The 14,005-nt window shown below is 41.8% G+C and overlaps 1 protein-coding gene across 2 annotated transcripts in view; it reads right to left on the reverse strand.

Moving 5' to 3' along the window:
• The window catches only part of RASSF7 (Ras association domain family member 7), a 76,558-nt gene that overhangs the window by 10,635 nt on the left and 51,918 nt on the right, over positions 1 to 14,005 (reverse strand). For both annotated transcript variants that reach the window (XM_060262081.1, XM_060262082.1), the window contains exon 2: positions 5,066 to 5,219. In XM_060262081.1, coding sequence (XP_060118064.1) covers positions 5,066 to 5,168 — 103 coding nt within the window. In that variant the 5' untranslated portion in view covers positions 5,169 to 5,219. The remainder of the gene's footprint in view (positions 1 to 5,065; positions 5,220 to 14,005) is intronic.

Genomic DNA, 14,005 nt, shown 5'->3' on the forward strand with positions numbered 1-14,005 from the left:
TTCACAATATTTTCACGGCAGACTTTTTACGGTGTAGTTTGCCATTGCCTTCCCCAGTCATCTATACTTTCCCCCCAGCAAGCTGGGTACTCATTTTACCGACCTCAGAAGGATGGAAGGCCTTGAGCTGGCTACTCAGGCCATGAACAGAGCTTAGGACAGCAGTACTGCAGCTTTACCATTCTGCGCCACGGGGCTCTTCATATCACAAGATAAAGCCACCCCTTATTGTTAGTTTCAGAATACTCAAGCAGCCCAATCAGCACTGATGTGCCCATATAAAAGTTAAAAGAGAAAAAAAGCACACACAGAGAGCTCTGAGTCATGCTTGTATGTCACAGACTGAGTGAGATTTACTCTGACTATGAAAAAGCACGTCCACAGCATGTTTCTCAGAACTGGGAGGTGGCAAGCAATAATCAAGGCTGGTTTTTTAATGACAATGAACTTGAAAATGAACTGAACAGCAGCGATACCCAACCAGCACATTAATGCATATCTCACATTCTCTTACTCAGGACATTATGCTATGGGAATTAAGCCTTTCAGCAAGGACTGAAAGGGCAAAGAACCACAGATCATTTCCTCATTCAAAAACAGAGGCCAAGTTGAGAGATGGACAGAGAAGGAGTGTGCGTATGTACAAATATAATTATATAGAAAAGGAGTCTGATTCATATGAGCAGCACCAAGACAGGAGATCTGCAGCATTCTTTTTGTTTGTTTTGCACTTTTCATGGCCCAGTATCTCAGGTTTATTTCAGTGTTTCAAAAGCAATTCTACAGTCCATATCATCACTCTGAAAGAAACTTCCAGCCATCACTATCAGTCAAACACAGGTGACCTCAAAAAGTTCCTGGGGTTTCTGCTCAACAATACCACTCAGTTGAAACCTCCCCAGCTGGTCACCAGACAAGACCTGGGAAGTTGTTCCACTCAGTGTTTTGTTATAGAGGAAGTACATTCAGATATGGCATATGCTCCAATAGTCCCTATTTACCTATACAACCCTGTCACTAGCAAATCAAGATTGTTTTAAATTTTGTTAATATGAGCTGTGACAAAGTTCTACTACCTCTCTAGAGCAGGGTTTTCCAAACTTTTCTTTCAAATGGCTCGGTTATTTTTACACTTCTCCTTCGCGGCCCACTAAAATTTGGGGGTGGAGCCAGGAGACTTTGGGGGTGGAGCCGGGAGACAGGAATTATGTCATTTCCTGTGGTGTCAAGGACCAAGTGATGTCACTTCTGGGGCACACTGAACCAAAATCCCACCTTTTCCTGTGATGTCACTTCCAGGGCACTCCCCCAAACCTGCCTCTTCTTCGGAAGTAAATTCATTTTCAGAGAAATCTCTCTGAAACTCATGCTGAGCCAAAATGGGGGTAGAAAGTGGGCGGTCCTCTCTTTTCACCCCCACACCTGCATGCACCTGTTTGTGTATTCTTCTCCAGCTTGCAAGCACTCCTAATGCCCATGTTCAATTGCCTGCACCACCTACACATCCCTTCCTCAACAGCACTGGCCAGTGTATGCAGTTGGGAGTGCTGTTGCCAGTGCCATCAGGAATGCCTGCACTGTGTACTACCCACACTGGGCCCTGGCAACTGCTCTACCTCAAAATATGCTGACACATTTAGTAGGCCCTTCCTTCAGCTGCTACTACTGGAACCCTGCCTCAAGCTACAACCAAGCTAGCTTGGTTTCAAGAAAATCTTTTGACAGCTATTTTTCATACTTTTCTTTGGTTGAAACACGGGGAAATTGCTGTGAAAGGTAGCAGAGAATTGTACTGCAATTAATGAATTAATTTCAAGTTATATGAAGTTCATACAAGTTTTCTGCAGTTATCCCAAAAAGGATATTTATGAGGGACTTGCAGCTTTTTACTGGCTGTGTTTCCCATGCCTTTAAAAGCAACCTGTTGTGCAGATACTTAGCCAGTGAACTACTTTCATTCTTTTTAATATCTACAGGAGGAGTTTAATTTTGGTGTCAGACAGCTGTTAAAAGCAGGACCAGTAAATGGTGCCAAGTTCATAGTACCATCTCTTCCAGTGCTGTTGAGATATACCACAGTAATCTTCAATAATCTCTTTCTGCCCCACACCTCTTACTCTCACTCACTCACACAGAAATCTCATAGAAGACCACCTGGCTACAACTGGGGGTGCCAACTTTTCATTGGCAGAGCTCCTATGTCTGCAACAAGAGTATGATGAACAGAAAAGTTTCATTCAGTAAAAATGGAAGGAAAGAAAGAAAGAGAAAGGGAAAAAATGAACCAGTGGGGCCAGGGAACTAGAAGCCCTCCCACTGTTGCTTCCCCTCTCCCCCCAGCACCAAGAATACAGACAGAGCATCACTTGCAGGGAAAGAAAGAAAGAAAGAAAGAAAGAAAGAAAGAAAGAAAGAAAGAAAGAAAGAAAGAAAGAAAGAAAGAAAGAAAGAAAGAAAGAAAGAAAGAAAGAAAGAAAGAAAGAAAAAGAAAGTCTTCCTCACCATCAGATGACCCCAGCCAGCAAAAATTCTGCCCAGGGGTCGTTTGGCTAAAAAAAATAGCTACTGGAATGCCCACTCCCTGCCCCTCCCAGCTGAAAAACACACAGACACCCTTCTTTGCCGCCCAGGCCTCCCAGGGAAATCTCCCCAAAAGAACATACTGCAAGGCACATGAAAACCCATACCTTGAAGAACACTTCATGGGACTAAAGTGCCAGTGGATGCTAGCTTTTCTCTCAAACACTGGGAGCGGGGGAGAAGGGGGGGGAAGGAAGGAGAGGCAGCCCAGCTCCTCTCTGCACAACACAGAGATGGGGCAGGGCTAGCTTTGCTGAGGATGAGGCTAGCTTTGGCTTTTCTTGTGACCCGGTAGTGAGGCTTCCGTGGTCCGGTACCGGGTCACGACCCTGCAAATGGGAAACACTGCTCTAGAGGATCTGAGAGCTGGAGTGGATGCATATGCATGTAGATACAAATGCAGAAGCATTGGTTGCCATGATTAAATTTTTCTTCAGTAAATGACCAATATACTACTGTTAGGACATTAGGTATTTCTAAACAAGAGGATATAATACTGTTCTGTTTTTAAGTCAATGGAAGACAAGCAATAGCAGAGAAAATTCATACAGCATATGGGAGATATAAAAGCTGCCCTGGGTTCGCTTGCGGAGAGGGCAGGATATAAATCCAAAGTAAATAAATAAATAAAAATAAAACAATACAATATGCAAATATTGAACAAGGGGGTGAGGATGCAGGCAGTACACTTAAATTGTTCTGTCACCCACATTATGACACTTTCATAGACTGCACTGGACTGATGGTATAAAAGCAGTTGTGCTTACTTGGTTGTGTACATCCACCAGGGACACTACTGGCTGTTGCTGAGAATAAGAGATAATTCTCAACTGGAAACTTTCACCTTATGGCAAAACTGCATGTTAATGAGGAAAACACAGGCTTCCTAACCTAACATTTAAAGCAAATGTGGGAGCAGGAAAGGATGCAGGGGAAAGCAGACAGGTAGGCAGGGGCTATTTAATCCTTCTTCTTGTGGCCAATTCTCCCCAAACAATTTTTCATCCCCCCCTTCAGTCTGTCTCTGAAACCAGAAGTAAGCCCATGTATGGAGAAAACTGCCGAAAAGTCATTTGCAAGGGTAAATCTATAGGATCGGTTTCTCTGATCAGTTTTCCTCTAAAGGTGCTCCAAACCTTACTATATATTTCCATGGAGAATTTTGGGAGGCAAACATGCAAAGTACTTTCACCCAATGACTGTGAAAATGTTCAAGAGTTTCATCAATGACTGTAAGACAGCCAGGAGATTTCCTCCTCAGCCCTTTAGCAAGCCTGTGTCCAGACCCATTTCACCAGTATTTCTTTTCCTGTTCGCAGACCTGTCAGCTGCTCCATTAAAGAGTACTTTAAAAAATTCTTTTTTTAAACAAACAAACCAAAAAGCAAAAGAGAGAAAGGGGATCTTTATATAAAACAGCAAACAGCTATAAAATTGTGGGGACAAATCTTCAGCAATGCATCTGGCTTCCTGCATACCGAGACACAAAGATGGTTTCTGTCTTTGCAAAATAAATCCAAACTGACCCTTGGATACAATGCTCTTGCATCACTTCTAAAAAAAAAAAATGGTTGCAGAACTACAGCCATGAGCTATGCAATTATCACTGTGCAGCTGCTGCATAACGGCAGTGATGCTTCCCTATGAAAGGGGGAAATGAAGAAATGCGAAAAGGAGGATAAATCATTTCAGTAGTATTAAGAAACTCATATTGTGGTACACCGGTCCTGCATCTGCTAGCTGGCCCCAGCCCTGCCCACCCCTTCCCAGTATGCTGACCTGAAGAGGCAGTTCCACTTTGCTGCCTCAGGGTATTCACTGCCACCACTGTCTCTGTCTGGGCTCTGGTTAGGCGGGACAGCCTCCTAACCTCCCTCTGGGCTCACTAAGAACCCTTCTTGGGGCTCCCCTAGAGAGGTGGCAACCAGCCACTGTGCCACTTCTCCCCACCCTAGGGATTCCCCAACCTACTCCTAGCGTTCCAAGTGGTTGGGGGAACTATGTGGTACAGAGAGGCTCCACTTTAAACAAACAGAACATTTATTTAAAGTTTACAACTATTTACAGGCATTTTTAAAAACTGAATAGAAGAAACAAATCATAGTAGGGAAAAAAATGCTCCTTCTCTCCCTGTTCTAATACTTGCCCAACTGGATGACATGCAGGGACAAGCACCTTACTTGGACCGTTGCAAGTCTGACCAGACCTTCTTGAGTCCAAGACTGCCCAGGAATTGGTTTACCTCTCTTGCAGCATTCTGGGAGAGGCCTGAAGGACTTCCTGTTTCTCTAGGAGGCTCCCCCCAGAATTGCTGGCTTCAGACAGGAGGGAAGAGACTAGCCTGACTCCAGTTTGACAGACTCCTCCAGCCAACTCCCAGACAAACACAGGCCCAAAATGGTGTTTCTCCACACATATTATCAGAGAAACCTAGAAAAAGTTATAAAAGTTATTTTTTGATAAAACAACAGAAAATGTGACTTACCAATGGCACGTGCCAATGCTATGACAATCTCCTGGCATGTGGTCTGATCTGAGACACCACATACGACCCGCTGGATCCCATCTACCCAGACCTTCAGCTCCATCACAAAAAGGTCAGAGGATTAGACTGTTCCGATCATTGCAGCAAGTCCTCTCTGCAGTAATTTTAAAAAGGAAAAAGGAAGCTAAGTAAGAATGCTGTCCAGGTTTAGTGTCTCACACAGTCTCCTGACTTCTGTCTGCTTCAGGATCAATTCAAGAATGTTAACTGGGTGAAATGCAAGGCTGTCTTGGGATGTTTGTGCCTCTTCTTTCTGTCCCTGTTTCCAAAATCACCCAATATGTGTCTGATGTGGATGAGGAGTAACATGTCCAAACCTCATTCAAGACTTACTAATCTATCACATTCTCAAGTCAGTTTGATCAAACCATGGGGATGTGGTTTTTAAAGGCCATCCTCTATATAGGAACATCTCAGGAAAAGGAACAGCTCTTGCCTTCCTATATGCTAAGACTTCCCAAGAGACTGCCAGTATGGTCTAGCAGTGGAATGTTCAAATAGGACCTGGAAAGCCCGGGTTCAAACTCCACTCATCATAAAACCTCTCTGGGTAACCTCAAGTAAGTTACGTTGTCCCTTTAGCCTAACATACCTCATTGGATTGTTGAGGGAGAAAATAGAGGAGGGGAAGCCATGTAAATTGCCCTAAGCTCCCTGCAAGAAGGCAAGATAAAAATGCCATGAACTGATAGATCTACAGGCAGCAGCAGAATGCTAAAGCAAGCTTGCAGACTTGGCATGTTCTGAAACACTTTCTGTTCCAAGTCTCTTTTAAGAAAAATAACAACAGCCCAAAATAGCTGTGCTTCAGAGGTGCCATCCTGAGCACCAAGTAATCCAGATGAGTGTTTCAACCCCACATAAACTCACTTTTAAAAAGAAACTAGACTCTAGAAGTAGTTTAAAATGTTACTGTAACTTGTGCACTCCAACAGGTATGTTTAACACAAATCTTAGTATAGCCACATATCAGGACAAAATCCTAGCTCTCCCTTTTCTCCACAGTTTGCTAGATCTCCCAACTCAGCAAATCACCCTCCACTGGCCTCAAAAGTCAGGTACTAAAACACATATTACCTGCCTTTTAAAGTCAGATACTAAAATACACGTTACTTGCCTTTTTAAGCACCTGATTGTCTCAAAGACTGCCTGCACTGAGAGGCTTAAATCAAGGAAGATTTAAAATTTAATGTAGTTCTGCTTCATAACCACTTACTCAGACACCGCAGAAACAAACATTACATACTGCCTAGGTGTAGCCAACCAGCATGACACAACTGGAATGAGACTGGGAAGTATATTCCATTTAAGACTCTGTGTTGGCCACAAAAGGGCAGAACTGCTGCAAGAGCACCTGCAACAAATCATTCAACACACACCATAGTGACTAACTTCTGTTTGCTCTTAGCCAATATGCAGGTATGCAAAGTCTGCAGTCACATGAAAAGTCAACCAATACTTGGGGGGGACCCCACTGAAGTAATACACTTTGAATCATACCAATACCAAATAAATATGTTTACTTTAGACTGTGCCATTAATTGGCTGGAATAGGGTTCCTGCAAAATGGCTAAATGATTAACTAGCTGAAACATTAGTGAAAACAATGTTGTGCTTTTCATTCTTTTCACATAGTGCATGGCTGAACTGGTATGCTGCACACACAACAAAGTGGTGTAAAAGGCCAATGTGCATAGAGCAGGAGGAGGAGTGAGTTAGACCCACCCATGTTTGACTTGGTCTCGCTCCTCTTATACACGTTTGTTAAACATACAAGTTATCTATACCTAGGCTCCCTTCACCAATCAGGAACCCACAGAATTTGAGCCCCTGCATAAATGTGCTGTGCACATATGTGGGACACACACATATAGATAGGGCTGGGGCCAGCCTTCTCACGCCCATATCCCTTTATGCACAATTGTCCTATATAAAGTGTTTTGCATATTGTACAAGTCTATCATGAACAACTCTTATTCTTACTATCTGAACTAGGCTATCAACATGAACACATTCCTTTTCACATTCATGTACGATATGATGGATTGGTGATCTTAAGAAACTTGCAGGGAAATCAGCTTGAGGGATATATTGCATTAACACAACACTTATTTATGTAAAACATTCTGTGCTGCTTTTCTACCCATTTCAGCATCCCCAATGCAGCAAACATTAAAACATTTCAGACAATAAAAGGCATTTCATACACAAATGTATACAAAATATTCAAACAAATAAAACATATGAACACAGAAACTCATAAAAACACACAAACAGGGAAGAGGGGTAATAAAGAATTAGTGAGGGAATGCCAAACACCACCAACCAAAAAAGTCTTAATCTACTGATAGAAGACAACGATAAAGGGAAACCAGCAAATTTCCCTGGAGAGGGAGTTCCAAAATTTCAGTGCCACTACCAGGAAAGCTTTTTCTCAAGTTGCCACCCATCTACATTCAGATGGCGCAGCACTTGAAAAAGGGCCTCTGAAGATGACCAGAGTCATCAGGCAGGTTTATATAGGAGTAGATGATCTTTCAGGTATGCTTGCTCCAAGCCATATAAGGTTTTAAAGGTCAATATCAGCACCTTGAACTGGGCCCAGAAGAAGCAAACTGAGAGTCAGTGTCGATGGAGCAAGGTGAGACTGATATGGTCCTTACACTCTAGTTACCACTAGGGCCTCAGCAAGCATGGAAACTAGTCAAAGGGTCAAAATTACTGATTTTACTGACCAAAATTTTTTTTTAAAAAATCACCATGGCCAAATACTGACAAAAAACTGTGCTTATCACTGAAGGTTTCAAGAGACAATGGTACTGAACTCTTACAAACATGAGTCATGATGGTTCTTGTGAGTGTTTTTACTTCACTGTGCATCACATGAACCAAGGGCTCTTCTTTCTGGAACACTCTAGTGAATTTTGTAAATAAGCAGGCACTCGTGCAACAAAACATCACCTCTGCTTTCATTGTCTCATGTTTTAAGAAGTTAATTATGTTTCTATACTTTGTGGAAGATTCCATCAAATCACTTTTATTCTTAGGAACAAAATCCTTAAAGTACTTTGTAACTGCTAGCTATTGTTTAATCAGTTTTGTGCACTCTCTAGTGACAACCACCCAGAAGAAACATGTTTCAAGAAATGATAATTTGGGATGCCGAGATATTTTCTGAATTATTGTGAAATCCTCCCATCATTGTGGCCACCCATAAAAAAAATAAGGAAAATTAAATTTGATGCATTCTCTCCCAGTTCTGCCATGCTTCTATGGAATGTATAATGAACTATATGAATGTTACAAGTGTCAATATCTACCATAGGCTGTCTCTGAACTGTGGTGGGGGGGGGGGAGCATCTGTCTTCTCACTAGGAAGTTGTCATGTTTCACCCAAAAAGCAATAACAACCCCCCCCCCATTGCTTTCACGGGAGCAAGAAAATACTGACTTCACTGACCAATATTTTTAAATAAACTGACAAATTAAAGACCAAGATGGAAAAACTTTTACTGATTTTACTGACCATTTCCACCCTTGCTGCAACATTCTGTGTAGTTTCTGAACAGTCTGAACAGTACTATGTAAAGTGTACTGCAATCATTTAATCTAGATGTTATCAGAGCATGCACAGAGGGGCAAGATCTTCTCTACCCGGGAACAACTGAAGCTGATAAATGGTGCCCAAGCCACTGCTGCCACCTCTTTATCCAATATGAGGCCCAGGTCCAGAAACACTCCCAGGCTACAGTCATTCTCTTTTAGGTGGAGTGCAATCCTATACAGAACAGGAGAAATTCTAGTTCCTGGATCAGATTTTTTCTCCACCAGTAAGTAGCACCTTAATTTTGTTGGGATTAAGCTTCAGCTTCTTAGACCTCATCCATCTCAAAACTGCCTCTGGGCACCTATTGATGGTGAAATAGTTCCTATGAAACTATTGGAAATAAGAAACCAAGATTTTGGTAACAATCCAGCTCTGTTTAGAAAGCGTTTAGGGTTTGTATAATTAGCTAAAGACAAATTTCATATTTCCCCCTACTGTCTAGCTATGTGCAACCAGCTGCACAGATACCAGTGAATAAGAATTCAGTCAGTCAGATACAGAATTATGATCAACTGTTTACCAAAACTATGGGGGGGGGGAGAATCTAAGCTGGGACTTTACTGGCTATTTATCAGTTTGCTGGAATCTAGTCCTCATTTAAAAACCACCTTTGACTGACAATATGAGAATAAGAAATTTAGGTCGGTAGCTTCATAGGTCTGAAGCAACAGAACAAAGTTTGAATCTAGTGGCACCTTTAAAACCAGCAAAGTTGGTATCCGAAGAAGTGTGCATGCACACAAAAGCTTATACCCGGAATTAAACTTTGTTGATCTTAAAGGTGCCACTGGACTCAGACTTAGAACTGAGAAATTTTTTGTCCAGAGCAAAGGGGCAAATGAACAGGTGACACACAAGCCATAAAATGCCAAAGCAAATTTTAGCTGTGCTTATTAGGTTTCTCACTCCACAGCTAATCTTATAGACATAAAACTGGTTTCATGTTGGCAAATTCTAGCTTACTCATTGGTTGGGAATGAATGGGACTGCACTTCATCAACCTTTGGCCCCTACCAGTCAAGAGTACTTACTTGCCATTGGTTGAGTCTGCTCCTCTCTCCCTCCAGAGTGGCTGTTGCTACCCAGCAAAACCTGGTTTTGTCAGTGAAAGGCAAACAACTTCTGGCAGTTATTGGTTCTCCCTACTCTCCTCCTATTGGCTGAGCAGCCTGTCACACTGATTCACAGAGGAGAAAAATAAAACCTTCCTTTGATTGGCTGAGGTAGGGAGGAGGAGGGAGACAGCCAGAGAAATGCTCCCTTTGATTGACTGCGGCTCCTCCCTATTCTCCTCTGAAAGGGGGGGGGGGGCAAAAATGGCATCCTGTGCCAACAGGCCAGAGAGAGAGATTGAAGTCCAGTGCTTAAGGCCAACAACATTGCCAGAGAGAGACTGTTGGTCTGAAAGGTATTACTACAGGCCTCTGAGGCAGAACTCCTTGGGGTCAGCCCTGACTACAGCTGCTAATTCCAGGTTTTGTAGTGGAGGCTGAGGAGGGCATGGGAGTCAGGGCTTCAGAGCAAGGTAACCTGCCTCACAGAGTTGTGAAAGGAGAATGATGTAAGCTGCCTTGGTCCCGCCCACAGTGGAGAAAGACTGTCATTTGCCTATATATAGATGCTGCATGGAGGGGGGAGGTGATGTTAAGCTGACGCCCGAGGGGCAGATAAAGGAAAGGAGATAGGGTTGCCAACTCCAGGTTAGGAAATTTCCAGAGATTTAAGGGGTGGGGCCTGGAGAGGGTGGTGTTTGAGGAAGGGTGAGACTTCAGACAGGTATAATGCCATTTCCCCATAGGGAACCACTGCTGCCAATCTCCAGGTGATGGCTGGCGATCACTCAGAATTAAAACTGCTTTCCAGATGGCAGAGTTCAGCACCCCTTGAGGTGTGTGGGGGGGGGAGCACCCACTTGGGTGGGTGGGAAAATGGCAAGGATGGGGGGCACTTGCCCAGAGCCTCTTTCTAGAGCCTCTTGTATTTTTCTTCACAAGGGGCCTTATTCCTAGTATTTACGTAACTATTTCTAACTGTTATATAGAACATGGAAAAGGAACTCAAGACATACATCGTAGAGAAGTTGGGGGTTGTGTTTGTTTGGGGGGGGGGGTTGTTCTATTATTCAGTGTCTTGTTTTATATTGAGCTTAAGACCATTTGTCAAGGAAGCTAATAAATAAAAGGGTTTTTTTTAATTCTATTCTTCATCCAATGAGTGCCTGAAAATATTTAAAAACTTACACCTATACAGAGCTGCTGCTTTCTGCTCTGAACAGACAAAAAGAGGGTTTCCTTTTAAAAATTCTTCAACGATTTTCGGTATCACATAAGACCAAAGTCAGAGACAGGCTTAGTGATCCTGGGGTCCTGGGCAAAAGTAAATAATTATTCCCACCCAACTCACTCTGAACAAGAATCAAGTGCCCAATGATCACAATGCGTGTCTCGCTTGGACTGCAGTAGGCCCAACATTATGGCTGCTGCCACTGCCAGACAGTTGAAAAGTACTGCAGAATTGCTAGCCCAGATGCTTCACACAATTTTTAAACAAAGTAGTAATTTTTTGTAAACCCCCCCCCCCCTCATTTTTCTGCCCCACTTGAGCTTTGTTTCATTTATCCTGGCTAACTTGGCTAAATGGATGACACGTATATGTCATTAAAAACAAAAACAAGCCGGTCAAGACTAACAAATAGTGCAAAGCAGAGCAATCGCATATATGGGTTTCACTAAAAGCTACCATCTATGAGTATGAGTAGAACAGCTCACTTCTAAAGAGCAAGTAAATACGTGGAATTAGTTGTTAGAACTTTTTTGCTATCAGTGGAAATTGAAATAGAGGAAAACTATCATTTTTTCCTTTCTGTGCACTGGGTGATGTAATTGATGGATTCTTCAGTAGATCATAAAATGTAGTACATCACCCCCCACTAGTTGTGGACACTCCACACAATTGCCCTCACTGTCACATATATGTAAATGAAGGGGGACCCCTGAATAATAAATGAATACCTCTATAATAATAAATTAAAATATGGCTTTTGTGCCTTCAGAAGAGAATGTCTGATGCAATATTTGAAGCAACTGTAACTAAGAGGCCACACAGCCCAAAATGGGTGTGAATTCAAAGGTTGTGGAGTAGATAAGACCCCTCTGAGGAAGCTCCTTGTTAAAACTGATAAACGCAAGAAGGCAGAGGGACTGTGGAAAACTACAAGAAATTACTGGAAGGAAAGCTCTGAACAGACATTCAGAGGGGCATTTGAATAGATAAGGCTGGTGGGCTTGTCTGCTTGTTTGGGGGATGAATAAAAATGGTCAGAAGGCTGATGATTTTAACTTAGTCATTTTGGGCTTATGCCGACAAGTTCTACTTCGGTGTCAAAGTAAAACACCTCGTTTTAAACCAAGCAATGTGTGGGGCTTCGTTATTTACCTGCTACGTAAGACTGCCCCTTCGATTGATGCCAAAGATAGTGAACTTCACCCCACATAGTCTTCTAATTTGGGAATGGGAAAGAATACTAACAATTCCAGATTTCTACTATAGCATGCCTACATGTTCTAAAAGAAAACAGTGAGTGTTCTTGTGCTTTGTACACCATAGAATGCAATTAAAAACTAGAGCGAATTTTTGGGTCTCAGCCTAGCACATTACTCATCACTAAAATAAAATAAAGGGACTTTAACGAGGCAAAATCCCTCATTCTACAAAATGTCCTAAGTAAATGCATCCTTCTGTTCATTGTAATAGGTGCAAAACATTATGTGAATAACAAGATAGAAACTGAAGCCAGCAAGGGGAACAGGGGCCTTCCTTTTTTCTAGGTCATAAGTTCCATGAAGGGCTGGGCCTGAATGTGGAGCTGGATCTGAATGAAGCTTGCTTGTACCACCACAGTGAGTTGATGGTACTCAGAGGAAAGAGTGGAGCCTGGGAAGCAGTAGAGCTCACCTGATCCAAGGATGTCATAGGGTTTCTCACAAAAGCCCATTACAGAAAGATCTTCTGTAACCATACTAGAAACAAACTGCTTGTATTTCAGGCAATGGCAGTCCTAGTACAACCTATTTAAGTGTGCTCCAAGAATAAAATTGGAATAGATGTCCTGTTACAGAGGTTAAGAACAGTCCAATTCTTTCCACTTTTAGAAGAAACCCACACAGAAAGAGGACATTCAAATCTTGTCCACAGCCACCTTTTGTAAATATTCTATATACTGATTTTGGATTTTTATATACCTAATTTTTGAAAGTTACCTTTGGCTCCTCTAGTGGAAGGAAAGTTGGGATAGATAACCCCCCCTCGAAAAAAAAAAAGATCTAACCTGCACTGAGGCTATTGGAAAGAAAGTTTGGGGTGGGAGGAATCAACTTTTAAAAAATATATTGAATGCCAGTTTCTTTGCTTGCCTCAATGAGAACTAATGGCTGTACGATCAACAATTTTTTGAATCAACATAAATTAATATCAAGAATATAGAGGTTTATATACATATAAGACATGTCCTATTTCCAAAAAAGGCACAATAAGGAAAAGATTCTTCTAAGTAGAAGGCAACTGTGCATCAACAAATTATTTGCTGGGAAAAATTTATAATCAAACTTTTTTCAGTTCTCCTGCTCTATCTTCCCTTCAGTCAAGTAATATTTTTATGTTACAGCAAAATGATATTTTTACAACCAAATGCAAAATCATTTTATTCATTTATTCACTCCATTTTTATCTGACATTCTTGCTGATACTCAAAGTAATTACAATTTTCTTTTTGCAAATTCAGTTAAAACAAGACATCCGATAAACAATGCAACAGGAATAGTTTTACAGATATAATTTAAATTCAGAGGGGCAGTGATGTTGGTCTGAAGCAGCAGAATAGAGTTTGAGTCTAGTGGATGCTGATTAAAATTGAAGAAAAATATGAAAGTATCAAGATGGGTTTTTTTTGGGGGGGGATGGAATCTATTCAGCAGGAATTAAAATGAGAGCAAGAAATACATTTGCTATGTTGGTCTGAGGCAGCAGAATAGAGTTTGAGTCTAGTAGATGCTGATTAAAATTGAAGAAAAATATGAAAGTATCAAGATGGGTTTTTTGGGGGGGGGATGGAATCTATTCAGCAGGAATTAAAATGAGAGCAAGAAATACATTTGCTATGTGCTACAAGTATTTGATAGATACCCCTTACTCAATAACCTCTGCATTTTTCTACTTTTTAATGCATTTCCTCCCAAAATACCCCCTAGCAGATTGTTCTAAGGACCTGGGGGTGG

This window comes from Heteronotia binoei, chromosome 21 (genome assembly GCF_032191835.1).
Source record: "Heteronotia binoei isolate CCM8104 ecotype False Entrance Well chromosome 21, APGP_CSIRO_Hbin_v1, whole genome shotgun sequence".
Lineage (NCBI taxonomy): Eukaryota > Metazoa > Chordata > Lepidosauria > Squamata > Gekkonidae > Heteronotia > Heteronotia binoei.